This window comes from Labeo rohita, unplaced genomic scaffold (genome assembly GCF_022985175.1).
Source record: "Labeo rohita strain BAU-BD-2019 unplaced genomic scaffold, IGBB_LRoh.1.0 scaffold_1370, whole genome shotgun sequence".
In the NCBI taxonomy this organism is placed as follows: Eukaryota; Metazoa; Chordata; class Actinopteri; order Cypriniformes; family Cyprinidae; genus Labeo; species Labeo rohita.
In genome coordinates, this window is record NW_026127528.1 from 1 (window position 1) to 15081 (window position 15081).

The 15081-nt window shown below is 33.8% G+C and overlaps 1 protein-coding gene and 1 pseudogene across 1 annotated transcript; both read left to right on the forward strand.

The window, feature by feature from the left end:
* Window positions 1–1381: 1381 nt before the first annotated feature.
* LOC127158173 (GTPase IMAP family member 8-like) lies at window positions 1382–4615 on the forward strand (annotated as a pseudogene).
* A 5269-nt stretch (window positions 4616–9884) lies between these two features.
* Window positions 9885–13150, forward strand: LOC127158174 (polymeric immunoglobulin receptor-like). Its single transcript, XM_051101335.1, has 5 exons — window positions 9885–10047; window positions 10126–10437; window positions 10524–10841; window positions 10919–11194; window positions 12449–13150. The coding sequence occupies exons 1-5, from the start codon at window positions 9885–9887 to the stop codon at window positions 12709–12711; spliced, it is 1332 nt and encodes a 443-aa protein (XP_050957292.1). The 3' UTR covers window positions 12712–13150.
* The last annotated feature ends 1931 nt before the right edge of the window (window positions 13151–15081 follow it).

Consider the following 15081-nt stretch of genomic DNA (forward strand, 5'->3'; position numbering starts at 1 on the left):
TCTTTCTGCATCACAACAATCAGTGTGAAACCTTTCAAAGAATGAAATGTTGTCACTTTTATACACATATTTTACAAAACCGTCAAAACAAACTAAAATTAAAAACAGCAACCGGGAAGCTCTGGAACAGTTACACAATAGTGGTGAGAACAAATCAACACAGTAAATGCTCAAACATTTACAACATTTACAAAGTAACTGCACTTTGTTTTTCCATTTATTGACTGACAGCTTTCCTATTTGTTAATAATATAATCATAATATAATGTGCATTTGATAATCATTCAGTCTGTCTTGAATGCTGATGAGTTTCCGCTAAAGTGAAACTGAAAGTAAACTGTGCTCTACAGGAAAAGCCTTGAATTACAGGAAAACATATCAGGGCTGTGTTTTTGTGTGTTCATTCACTGTCAGTTCATTTGCAGTTTCATTTATTTCACATACTGCAGGGCACTTTGTTTTTCCATTTATTGACTGACAGCTTTCCTGTTTGTTAATAATATAATCATAATATGTGCATTTCTGCATTCATACTTTATTATTATGACGTAATGTGCATTTGATCAACCATTTGATATGTCTGGAATCACGATTCCTATACCTAAATACCTGGAGTTAACCAGTACAATATTTTGGGTTCATTTGATTTATCCTAAAGACCAGCTTAATTTAACAAACCATTCCTTCAGAACCACAGCAGACTCGATTTTTTCCCCTTTCTACAGACTATGCATTATAACGAAGGCTTTGTGTAAAGTGTCCAGTTCACACAGACTTTATAAAACTACGAACATATTTCCTATCATGAATATGAAATACTACTAAGCCAATGAGAGTTAAGGACACGTGTAGCACCGCCTCAAGTCTGTGCTCTTCACCGCTGATCTAAACCGCACGAACAGAGCTCGGGTGAGGCGTCATTTGACCGGACAGAACAGAAAGACAGATTTCCTGTGAGTATAATCGATTAAATACTGTAACTGAATTGCTGTTTCTTCCACAAACTGTCGAATAGCTTCAAAAGACTGTCAGTACAGAGCACGTATGAACGGATTTGATAGTATTTAATCAAAATAACTGTCAACGTGTTTACTGTCGCAGGTTGCTGATGCTCATTCCTAATTTAATTAACCTTTTGCGAGGATTTCATGATGAGTTTTCAGATAAACAGGTGTATCCTATGTGAATTGTAACAAAATACTGTCCATTTCCTGAATCAAAATAAAAAAAAACTTTTCAACACATTTATTATGTTTTTACTTGATTTTACAGATAAACATAATTGTATAATGGTTTCTCTTTTGCTATTCTTACAAAAAAAAAAAAAAATAACCATGTGTAAATTTTGATAAATAAGTGATTGACAAAGTTTCTTTTTACAGCTTTTCTTGAAGCCAAAATCAAACAGATATACAATGAATGACAGAGGTGAGTACTGACTAAAGCTACTCTATAAATAAACAGGACATACATATCAATTGTGTATCATAAATATTTCTATCTTCATAGTACCTCTGATTTCAACTGAAGGTGGCATGGATTCATTTGGTAAGATTGATTCTGTCATTTCACTCCTCTTGACATGCTGTGGTTCATTGCTATGTTTTATATTTATAGTCTGTATGTCTGTATGTATAGTATAAAAGTATTCATTTTAAATATATGTCAAGTTGATGTGATGTAGTGAGCTACTTTGTGTGATTTTGTAGTGTTGCTAACTAAAGTTTAGCTTGGCAGAAGTTGAACTGTAGCATCTATCTGTCACACCTGAAATGTAGTTTTCGAAAGAAAATCATCTGCTGTGAGACGGCGGTCACTGAATCAGCCACACCAACATCACAACTCAGAGCTTCATGAGACCACACAGCGATCCACAGAAGACAGGGCTACAGGTATATATTTCATATTTACATTCATTAACTTAACAGGGATGTGTAATCAGAGACATTAACATCTGCAGAATGCAATGGCATATTTAAAGCATGTAAAACTTAATGACAACATAGTAGTTTTTTTTTTTTTTTCAAATTTAGAATAAGTGCCTTTTTATTATTAGTTAAGGGATTCTAAGGGATATTAAGGGATACTTCACCTAAATAAATAAATAAATAAATAAATAAAAATGATGTCTTTACCCTCCACTTGTGCCAAACCCCTGTGGGTTTATTTCTTCTGTTAAACACAAAATAAGATATTTTGAAGAAAGTTGGTAACCAAAGAGTTGATGGTATTAGTTTGTTTTTTTTTTTTTTTTTTTTTGTCCATACAATGGCTACCATCAACTGTTTGGTTATACCCACATTCTTCAAAATATCTAACTTTGGGTGAGAAAAAAATGACAGAATTTTGCCTGTGAACTATGCCTGTAAGTGTATGCAAGAGAGTATTTAGTCTAACATGTTGTAAACAAAGTCAACTTTATTTAAAATCCATAATTGGAATGCTTTGTCTAATCCCAGACATTATCATGTGATTCACAGGATCGGTTTCATCTGATCTCAGGATTGTGTTGGTGGGTAAAACTGGATCAGGAAAGAGTTCATCAGGAAACACCATCCTGGGCAGAGAGCGTTTTAACAAGGCTGTTTCACCAGGATCAGTTACTAAGATCTGTGAGAAAGGAGAAGCACAGATTGGTGACCGGATCATTTCAGTCATCGACACTCCAGGCCTGTTTGACACGACAATGACAAGACAGACAATGAAGGCTGAAATAGTGAGATGTGTTTCAATGTCTGTCCCAGGTCCTCATGTGTTTCTGCTGGTAATCAGACTGGGTGTAAGATTCACAGAAGAGGAGAAAAAAACAGTGGAATGGATTCAGGAGAACTTTGGAGAAGCAGCTACTCAATACACCATCATTCTGTTCACTCACGCTGATTATCTGATGGGAAAACCATTAGATCTGTATATCAGTGAAAGCAAAGAACTCCAGGCTCTTGTTAGGAAGTGTGGTAACAGATATCACCCATTTAACAATGAAGACATGGAGAACCGTGATCAAGTCACAGAACTCCTGGAGAATATTGAGATCATGGTGGAGGTGAACGGAGGACAGCACTACACTAATGAGATGTATGAAGAAGCTCAGAAAAGGATCAAAGATAGAGCAGATTTCTGTAAGTGTTTTTAAAACATACTACCACATTTATATAAACAGATGTTGGTTTAAAAAGCTCATTGTGCTTCATTTTGCTTCACCGTTTCATTTCATTGATCATGTTGAACTAATCCCTCAGTTAATTCACATTCTAATTGGCAGGGTCTGAAAGTCCTCGTATTGTGCTGCTGGGTAAAACTGGTTCAGGAAAAACCAGTGCAGTAGAAATAATCCTGGGCCAAAGGAGATCTGATAGGAGACACACTGTTACAGAAGCTTGTGTGGCTGGAAAAAGCATGAAAATAATCGACACTCCGGGGCTGATTGATGCACCAGAAAAAAGATGGAGGACAAAATAAAGAAGTTTGTCTGGATGTCTGCTCCTGGTCCTCATGTGTTTCTGCTGGTCATCAAACTGGACACAAGACTCACCAACGAAGAGAAAAACACAGAGAGATGGATCCTGGAGAACATTGGCGAAAGAGCTTTAGATCACACCATCGTTCTGTTCACTCATGCTGATTGTCTGAGGGGGAAATCATTAGATGAGTACATCAGAGAGAGAAGGTTTCTTCAATTACTGGTTGTTGGCTGCGGTGGCAGATTTCACTCGTTCAACAATCAGGACAGAGACGATAACAATCAGGTCACTGAACTGCTGGAGAAGATTGAGAACACTGCTGAGAGAAACGAATGGAGGTACTACACAAATGAGAAGTTTGAAAAGATGATTAAAAGAGAGCAATTTATTGAAAATATAAAACAAAACTTAAATAAAGTGGTGGTCGGAGCTGTACCAGTAAGTGTAGGATCCATAGCAGCAGGTGTCGCCCTGGTATTAGCAGAGCCAGTTATAGCACCAGTGCTAATAGGTGTAGGAGTTGTGTGTGCAGCTGGAGCAGTTGGACTCTTTGTCTGGAAAAAATTTAGTAGTGACATTGTGGACGGCAGGGATTAATCTCTTCCAAAATCCACTGAGGGGGGAACAATGAATTCTGTACTCTCACTAATTCTCTCATAATAAACAAAGTACAAATGTGATGTAAGAATCAAAACTGTATCTGTGCATTAGAACTTAAATTGACAGCAGTCTAATATACCTGCTTCTATCTGTGCCATTAATGTTAATCAAACAACATAATACGAAGAGAAATTCACATACTGCTCTTGACTGAACCTCTTTTAACTAATGAATCACATATATACACACACACACACACACACACAGTGCCGTGACAACAGAAACAATGACTTTATGTGATTATATTTAGTTTTGTTTTGTTGAATATTTAAACAAAGTGACATTTAAAGGAATATGAAGTATAGCGTGAAAATAAAGAAAAAAAAACTGGGTTAGACAACACATACATTTTATTAAGTGACCAAATAACCAGACCTAATGTTTAAATGTTTTGACAGTGTGATTTTTTTTTAAATAGTTCAAACCTGAGCTTTTATTTATTTTTTTTTTTCTTCACTGTGTTATCATCAGTTATGTGCTTTTTCAGTTCAATCTGTAAAAGTTAAATATGAATCCTGCTCAACGTTTTGTTTTCTTTGCTTTATGAGGATATAAACACAAGAGCTTCATCTCCAGAGCTGCTCTGATAATAATAATAATAATTTTAAGGCAATAATCACACTAGTTTATCTGATTTTTACAGTAAACTTTTGCTGTACAGCATTTTGTTTGTCAAAATCTAAAAGGAATTGTTAATTTTTATTTGATTAGATTTTAAAAGATAAAGCTGTAAATGTGTTATGCCTTCATTTGATTACCACTGTTTTTGCTAATAAATAAGTCATACATTATAAATCTAGAACAAATAAAACAGAACACCGCCCTTTTTTTATCCGGGGGGATAAAAATGTAAATGTTTATTTTACATTTATTAGATCAAATATTACATTGCAACAGCTTTATAAATTCAATTTTTTAAAAATTACACATTTATTAAAAATTATAAATTTAAATTAAGAACTTAATTTATTGTAATATTCCTAATTTGAGAACAATAAACAGAATTTGAGGGAATATATATATATATATATATATATATATATATATATATATATATATATATATATATATATAAAGATTTCATATGGCCCTAGAATATATTTTTGATAAACTTTTAATAAATTGTTGTTGAATTGTATGTTTTAAATGCCCAAACAAGTATACATGCCTTTTGATTACACTTTCATTGAACCATTAATCATATTCCAGAAAAAAACAAACAAAAAAACAAAACAAACAAACAAAAAAAAAAACAAACAAAAAAAAAACATGCAATGCAAAAGTATATTTATCATAATTCATAAAAATTATTAAATTATTATTTAAAATGGAAGTCCAGTGGCATCTAAGAGTATAAATTGTACTAAGCATATGCTTGATCACTGCTATAATTACAAAGGACTGTCAGGGGTGCTCAACCCTGTTCCTGAAGATCTACCTTCCTGCAGAGATTAGATTAGGTGTGTTTGATCAGGGTTGGAACTAATATATATATATATATATATATATATATATATATATAATATATATATTCCCCATTGGCATTGGCATTATTATTATTAGTAGTAGTATTTTATTTTATTTATTTTTTTTTTTTACCATTTACTGTAAACGCAAAACAAGCTGTCTTATTGAAACCCTTTGGCTCCATCTAGTGGCAAATGTGATGTAATGTTACATTTCTGTGACCAAACATTACATTTCTTGGTTTCATTAAAATTTGTTTTATGCACTTGAATCATATAGTAGTTGATACAGAACATACATTTATTTTCTTGTTTTCTGGTTTGATTCATTATAAATGACACTGATTTACTCACCTCCTGTATGTTCAAAAACAAAGACTGAATCTGGAGAAATGAAACTTTGGCCTAATATTTGATAATTGCATAGACATTTTTAATGCAGATATTTTTGTAATGGTCAAAGTCAAAGGGAAGGAAACAAAACATATATACATGTTCAACTGTCAACAATGATGTTAAAGTTTCTCTGAAAGCTGCTGTCCGTGGTGCTAAATCCATATCAGTCTGCTGTATTATTATTGTTGTTTTATGCATAGAGTATCCCAACAAATCAAAAGCCAGTCAGATGTTTTATGTTTCATAAAATGTTTGAAACAATGTTTCTGTAGCATATCAGAGTGAATCAGACAATTATAAATTCAACCAGAACATTGTTGAAACTCGCAGAGCTAAATTTCACAAAAAGGCCCAAGACAATATGGATGATCGTTAATCAGATCCTAGCACCAGCCAGGAAGGAGATTGTCAGTTTTGGGACAGGAAACCCAAGATTCTTGATAGAAGAGATTAGTGGCCTTTTGCCACTGCTTTTTGCATTCTTCGAATGCTCTTCCAGTGTGCTTTGGCCTGCACGCCTGATGCTCTTCAACTACCATCAGAAGAAAAGCCATTTAGTCTTGTTACACTTTTTACTTTCTTTTATGTTAGTTTTTCTTTTCTGTTAAGAGTTTTGCATTCTAAGTTAAGTTTTGCCAAAAAGCCATGTCTCAGATGTCTGTGCCCACCTAAAACTTCAACCAGCGTACACGACTCAACACCATCCTTCAGCCAATGCCCAAGACACCACTTTGAATGACTACTTCCTGCCAATCAGCCACTTTGGGAAACCTCTTTCTGCAATGACAACAACAAAGGGAAACCTCTAAACGGGCAATGCAAGTAAAACCTCCATATTCTAGCTAACTGGTACATTTACTGTAAAGTTTAATAGCCTCATTGAGAAACTCAATATAAGGGTTAATTTATTGATGGTTGTTCAGGTCTAAGCAATTGCAAATATTGCTATAAACTTGTGGATTTCATATTATCACTCACCTAAACTCATTCTTCCCTCCCTTTCTGTTTTTCTGCAACTTGTGTGAATGTGTGTGCCAATAAATAGTGCTGTTACTATATTTTGGATAGTAATATCCATTGCAGATTTCATGTTATACATCTCGTTAAATGAATAGCTGGCTGACTGAGTGATCAACCATAGAATAGTCTGTCCAAATTCTGTATATAATAATCATAAATTCCCTTTGAGCGAAAAAGTCAGCCAAAAGGTTTTATGTTTGTTTGTTTGTTTGTTTGTTTTTTAACTTCCAAGTCTGCCTTGTTGTACAGACTCTCAATTCCAGTCCCCACTCTGCATATTTTGTATGTTTTTCTTATCTGACAGACACAGTTCCATTCATGGATCTCTCTCCCAACAAGCTGATGATCTGAATCAGGTGTGCTAAATAAGGGAGACATGCAAAATGTGAAGAGCAGTGGTACATCATGATTAAAATTGAGAACCAGTTCTCTGTAGAGAACCTCAGCAAACTTGTGCACATTTGTGTACATTTTACAGTTGCCTTTAGTGGGAGATTAAAATAATGGTGACGCTGATCTGAATTGGTCTGAGTTATGTAATGAAACCTGTATGAGCTCTCAGTGTCAGACACTGTAACCTCCACTAGGTGGCGCTCTTTCAGTGTGATTAATGTGATATTCAGTCAATGGTGATGGTGGGAGGAGCCAGTAAAGCTGCTCATTACTGATGAAGAGCTGAATAAAGAGGAAGTAACTAAAGCAGACAGATGTAGAGACAGAGAGATTCACACAGAGATCATTCAGCATAAAGAAGACTGAACTCAACTCACAATGAAGATCCTCCTCATCTTCTTCACTTTCTACCTGATCTCAGGTCAGAGCTTTTCTCTTTCATCAGTAATGATGCTGTTTTCTGTTCATCAGCTTTCTGATCACAATATTGTAGGGTCCACCCATTGGCCCAACAACAGAATCCAGCGGCATGTATAATGTGTGTAGGATTTTTTTTATTTATTTATTTTACTTACACTTACAATTTTTATTTGAATTTAGTTTTAAGTTGATTCTAGCTCTGTGTTTAATCTGACTCCAATTTTAAGTGACCATTACATTTAGACTGTTTCTAAAAAGTAACAAATCACAAAAAAATTGGTTATGCATTCATTTAGATTTAATTTAATTTAGATTTAATTAGAATATCACATACTTACAGTTATTTGTTCATTAGAGACCCAGTGCGGTCAGGGTCGTGGATCTCACGATCACAAACTCACTAGTATGATTTTAGTCATTGGCTGCAAGATTAACCAATACCTGTAGTTGGTCTACTGTTTACCAAAGCATCACAACTGGCCAATAATTCTAAACATGTGAAAGAAAAAAAAAAAAAAAAACTAGGTGAGCAGGTTGCATCTCTGTGTAAGTTCCTGAGTCATTTTTGTTAGAAATTCAAGCTAATCTTTCAGTATCAATCTGATTGACAGGTGCAGTGAGAGGTTTTGATGTCACTGGATATTCTGGGGGAAGCGTTCTTGTTGATTCTGGGAAACTTTGGTACAGTGACTCTGTTAAACGTGTGACCAAACTTCCTGAGTGGTCAACACTAGTTTTTAATAAGAAACATGAAAAATGGATTGATGAAGGGAGAATCATATTGTTTAAAAACAATGAAGAAAAACTAATGATCTACATCAAAGATTTAAATCAACATGATGCTGGAAGATATCAGATTAAAGCTGAAGGCAAATGGTCCATCGATATGACTTTAAATGTGAAAGAAGGTCAGTAATTTTAAGACCAAATTCCTAAGATCAAATGTATAGTAAAACAACTAATCATTTCAAAACTTTTAATGTTTGTGAAATATATTTATTTAATTTTGTGAATTACAGAAATATGTTGTAAAATGTCAAAGAGAGTGATGATGAATATTGGAGAAACTGACACCTTCAGCTGTGAATTTTCACAGAATCATATTAATGATCCCAAGATCATATTCAAAGAAGAAAAAGACTCTATTAAGATCTACAGCAGTTGGAAAAAGAAAGAAAGATTCATTATTTCTGATGAAAAACATAAAAACATCTTCAGTGTGAGAATTACTGCTGTGACACCAGATGATGGAGGAGTTTATTTATGTGGAGTTTGGATCAACAGACACCCGTACAGTTACTACATTATTACTACAGTTTACCTGCACATTATGGGTGAGTAACACAAAATATCAATGTCTTTTAGAAAATACATGTATCCAGTGTTTGCTTCTTCAGTATTTGCTAGACGTCACATTCAATGAAGATACTAACTCAGTCATATATTTGATTGACAGCTAAAGTGGGCGTGTCTAGAGTGAGCGGCTACTCAGGAGGTGGTTTGATGATCAAGTGTGAACATCCTCAATACAAAACCAAACCAAAATACATCTGTAAAGAATCAGATGGATGTTTAAAGAGGACGATCCCAGGAGTTTTGGGGTCATTCCACAAAATCGGTGCCTTTTCCACTTAAAAAAAAAAAAAAAAAAAAAAAAAAAACACATAAGTATAATCAATGTTTTTAAATATCCATGGAATAAAGACACCTTGAAATGACAAGAATTTGTATTGTATCATCTCAGGCTATGTAAATTATTATTATTTTCTACCTCATGTTTAAAACAATATACAAATGTGATTTTTATTTTATTTTGGCTTCATTTTGCAAATTAAAAGTCCTGCTGAAAAAAAAAATCATAGTAAGCGACAGGCTAAAAATCTTACCCCTACCAGCATAAATGCTATTTAAATTATTTCAAATAATATTTAATTGACATGAAAGCATACATAGTATTGCTATGTTTTTAAATTGCCCATTTATTTGTTGTTATATTAAATCTATGTTTGATTATTTCTTAGAAACACAAAAGGCATCAAATTCGTGGAATATCACTTGGGTTAAATGGATGGAGAATGGAGATGTTTCTTTATATGACGACACCAGAGCAGGAGTCTTGATGGTGTTTTTTAGAGAACTGAAAGCTGCAGATGCTGGAACATACAGGTGTGGAGTGAATGTATCTCACTATACTGAGAGATTCACTGAACTTCAGCTGAACATCACACACGGTGAGGAACATCAAATACTTTATCTTGTGTATATCAATTAATTTTTCTCATCTTTATTAAACTTGTCTTGGTTTGTAGATGCAAAATATCCAACGGATGTGATTAAAACTGCTTATCTTGGTGAAGAAGTCTCCATCACCTGTCAGATCCCAGAGAAACATAAAGTTCATTTCTGCAAAGAGGATGATAATCACATCTGTCAAAACATCAGCTCATCTAAAGTGACACAAATGATTGGTTCATCTGAGAGAAATGAAGAGAGAGTTTTTACAGTGATCATCAGTAATGTGAGTGTGAGAGATGCTGGAGTTTACTGGTGTGGAGCAGAAACCAGAGACACATATTTGACTTTCATCTCCCTGAACACTAAAATTCAGCTCAACATAACCAGTGAGTAAATTCAGATGATTTCATTGTAGAAAATACAGTCTATTAAGAATAATTTGTGTTAAATGTCTGTGTTTGTTTGTTTTTAGTGGCTCCAGTAGTGAGACATGAAGGAGAATCTGCTGAGATCATCTGCCCTTATGATTCAATCTATAAATCAAAGTCAAAGTCTCTCTGTAAGGGGAAGTGCTCCACTAGAGACAGAAATACTCTCAATGAGACTGTGAGAGAAGAGAAAGAGACCAAGACTGACAGATTGACTCTGAATGATGACGTCACTGCAAGTGTCTTCACTGGGACCATCACTGGACTGACAGCAGAGGATGCTGGGAAATACTGGTGTGCAGTGACATTAGAAAGAGACCTCAATTATCTTTACACTCATCTGATCGTCATCATGAACGAGGGTGAGGAAGGTTTATTCATCTGAATATGTGAAACTACGGCTGTGAATTGATGTTCTTGTATTTGTGAACATTTCCAGAGCTGAACTTGACTAAGTATGAAGGAGACGACGTGTCAATCCAGTGCAAACATCAGGATGAAGATCAGAAAAGCTTCTGCAAAGCACATGAAGCCTCCATGTGTGTGAAGGATGGAGTTTCATTGGAGACGATCAGAGATGATCGATTCTCTTTCAGTGATGAAGCATCTACTGGAGTCTTTACTGTGAACATCACTGATCTGAGAGAAGAGGATTCTGGGATATACTGGTGTGGAGCTCACGTCACCACTAAAGTCAATCTCACTGTTAAAAAGGGTAAGATAGTTTTTCATTTCTTCATTGTCTTTGGGTTTATTAAAACTTGTTTAAATATTCAGATATCAACTCATGAACAATCGATCTTGCATTGTGGTAGCACATGGAATTTGATATTCTGATATATAAAATATGAATGCTATTTTAGCAACAGTGCATCAATATGATGAGATAAAAAGAGTTCTAAGTTTGTAGAGAATTAATTTTGCTTTAAGTTGTTCTCACAGAACATGCACTTGTGACACCCCCAGTGTTTACTGCTTTATGAACAATTTACTCTTAGAAGATTATCAGTTATTTTAATGAATTGTTCAATGAATTGTAATGAAGGGTTTTCAAACTCTCAAACTCAGAGCTTTTACTGTATTAACATCTGACATCTTTCTAACCTACAAGATATCAGTGGCCTAACTTGTTCTCACTGCGTAAAAATGATGAACCGTCTGCTACACGCCAAACAGACAAATGAGTGTAGTCTACTATATATTGATGTTTAATACAGGTCTATTTAAACAGGACTAGTTTCTCTGAGATTAGGCAAATTCCTTGTTCACATAAGATGATTAATTTGTGTGAATCAAAACATTTGTAATTTGTTTTCTCTGAAAACTATGCAGCAAAATGCTGTTGTTGAGCTAACTCAAAGTGTCCTCTATTATCATGTCCAGATATTATGTCTGTGATTGCAGTATATTGAAACAGAGATAATGAATATTACAGTTGCTTCCTCTGAAAGGTTTTCATTGCATGAGATCTTTAAGCTTTTTTATTCTGACACTGGCCCTGTGTCACTTTTCTCTTGTCGCTGGTTATCTTGTGAAACTCTAAATATGGCCATAGATACAGTTTCCTCTGTAGCGAGAGAGGTGAGAAAACAAGATGTGTCCAAACTCACAGTTTAGCATTAGCTGCTTGTGACAGAAGGTGTTTAGTGTATTTGATGAACAGTGTGTTTTCATTTCACATTAAAACCACAGACATGAGCTGAAGATTCAGAGTCTCAGTTCAATTCGGCTGTGAAGAACTAACAGCCTTTATTCAGGAAACTCACATGAGGCTCAACAGAGAGATGAAGAACAATGTAGGTTATGTGTCAGTCTGCAGAATAGAGACTAAAATGCATTCATTAATTCAGCTTCATAAAAAGAATAAATGAAATGTGAAGTATGATCATTAAGCTCACAAGACTAAACTGTTCCTTTAAAACAAACATTTTATTTTATTAACACTGTGTTTGTGTGTTTTTATTCTCAGATTTCTCCATGATCATCATTATCAGTGTGTGTGTGATTCTGCTGCTGATCGGTGGATTCACTCTGACTGTGTGGAAATTAAGACACAAGAGACGAGGTGATGCTCACACACACTTACCCACAATCCCCTCTGATGGGCTCCTGTACGCTGATGTCAGTTTCAAGAAGCATAAAGAGTCTCTCAGTGACGCTACAGTCAGATTCAGTAAGGATGAGATTTACTCTGATTACGCCGCAGTCAGTCACTGCATGAGACTCAACTAACTAATAACAGATCACAGATCATCACGTTACCAACATTTTACATTTAATTTTACATTATAAAAATCTCTTTAAAATCCATAACTTAGTGTTAAACAGTTGTTTGGTTTGATCAAGGTAGTTCAGTGAAGACAGAAAATAAAACCACAGAGTGACACAAAATATACTGTGAAGTTTCCACTCCAAATGCAGAGACATACAGACATTTGACATTAGATTTAATAAAACCTCTTTTATAGCAGCTCTTAAACAGACACCAGTTCAACCATTATGATAAACACATGAATCTGTTCAGAGCTTTTAAAATGTCTGATTTGTTTTTCTCATCTCTGAGTTTTGATGTTTGTACACCTAAAATTCTTAGTATTTGTTCATACATTTGTTCAGCATTTTAATAATGTTACTTTTTTAATAATGATACTTTTGCTGATGTTGTTTTCAGTTCTTTCTTGTTCTATTTGTTTTTAGTTCTTTTTTTTTTTTGTAATAACTTACCTTTTTTTTTTCCTGATGTAATAACTTACCTTTATCTTTATCTTCACTGCATTATTTTATTGCTTAAAAATAAATATTTTTGGGCTATTATTTCTGGTTTATTGTCCAAAGCTGTTAATCTTACATTAAGAATATAATTCTTATAACAGGAAAAATTCAACGTATCTGCAAATGAGAAAGTTTAATTTTAATTTAAAAATCTGAATGATTTAATTTTATTAATAATGTTATTTTTATTTTCAGTAACAAAATTTATACTTTGATCAGGTCATTTCAAATCTGAACAGCTATCATCTTTTATTTAATATTTAAAGACTTTAAAATGATTTTTTTTTTTTTACTGTGAGATCACATTTGTTGCAAAGTTTCTAATGAATGCTGGAGGTGTTTTTTTGTGTTTGTGTGATGAACATGCCATTTTTCCGTCCAGCTCAAAACCACAGAAAAGTGGTGAAGGTTCAGGGTCTCAGTTTAGTTTGCTTGTGAAAATTAAACAGACTTATTCAGGAAACCCACAGCGAGACACATGAGACTGAACACAGAAAGAAAAAAGTGAGAAGATAAACATTTACTGTGCACAAAAGACAGTAAAGACTAAGAGCCGCTCATTCAGTAATTCACCTTCAACATTTACTGAAAGTAATGATTTAAGAAAAAGACTGAAAATGTTTATGATCAACAATGATTTGACAGTGTTACTTTTCAGATCAGAAAATGTTTAATAAGAATACTTTAAATGTCAGCATTGTATTGTTTAGTGCATTTAGTACTTTTACACAAACATGCTAACATACAATTTATGTCAATACTACTTTAAGAGAACATACATAACAGAATTACTGAATGTATAATGTCAGTTTATGATGTTGTGTTGTGATATGATGGATGGGATCATCATCAGAAAGCAAAGATGAAGAACAGTGATGAAGAACAGTGATGTAAAATGACTTAAAATTACTTGTAAAAGTCTCATTGCTTTGTGTTTGTGGGGTTGTTTATTACTGTGTGCTGAAGATATACAACATGTGCTGCTGCTTGTGGTTTTCTTTTTGTGTTTAAATTCTTTGGGTCAAACCAAAGCCCTTCAGCCCCCTGCATGTGTGATAAAAACAGGAAATGGTTCTAAAATAACCACTGCAAACAAATTTTCCACTCCATAATTAAAGAAGCTGTGGTTTCACTTTGCAATGAGGTGTCATTTCTTAACATGAGTTAATGCATTCACTGACATGAACGAACAATGAACAATAAATGTATTACAATATTTATTAATCTTTGTTAATGTTAGTTAATGAAAATGCAGTCATTCACTGCATTAACTAATGTTAACAAACACATCTTGTGATTTGATAATGCTAATAATTTAATTAGTAAATGCTGAAATTAACATTAACTAAGATGAATAAATGCTGTCTTTTTACTTTGTTCATTGTTAGTTTATCTTACAAATGATATTTTAAGAGAATGTTAATGATAAAAAATAGTACAACCACAGTAAATGTGTGTAATATTTGAAAAATAAAAATCATTATACATCATTATACAATATAGTTTTTTTTTTTTTTTTCTCCAAAGGTTTTTAATGTAGATATCTGAAATAATTACTATACGGAGACTAACAATTTTGCTAACAATTCCAACCAACTGTAGTAACAAATAAGTGTGCATTATAAAATATGGAATCCCTCCTTCCTTTTTGCTTTCAGTGGCACCAACCATATCTCACAACCGATATTTTAAGAGATGTTGAATTAAAAAAAAATAGTACAACCTCACTTTTAATATTTTGAGTTTCTGAGGGATAGGTTTGCTCAAGAGGGGTGGTCATTTAGAAAAAGTGTATTATTCATTTTAAACCTCAAAATGTACAATTGCTGT

Excerpts from the sequence above, each read along its gene's own strand:
- LOC127158174 (XM_051101335.1), top strand. The coding sequence starts at position 9,885 with ATGGAGAATGGAGATGTTTCTTTATATGACGACACCAGAGCAGGAGTC. Across the intron at positions 10,842-10,918 it reads GATCGTCATCATGAACGAGG|AGCTGAACTTGACTAAGTAT; the intron begins GTGAGGAAGGTT and ends GAACATTTCCAG. Across the intron at positions 11,195-12,448 it reads CAATCTCACTGTTAAAAAGG|ATTTCTCCATGATCATCATT; the intron begins GTAAGATAGTTT and ends TTTTATTCTCAG.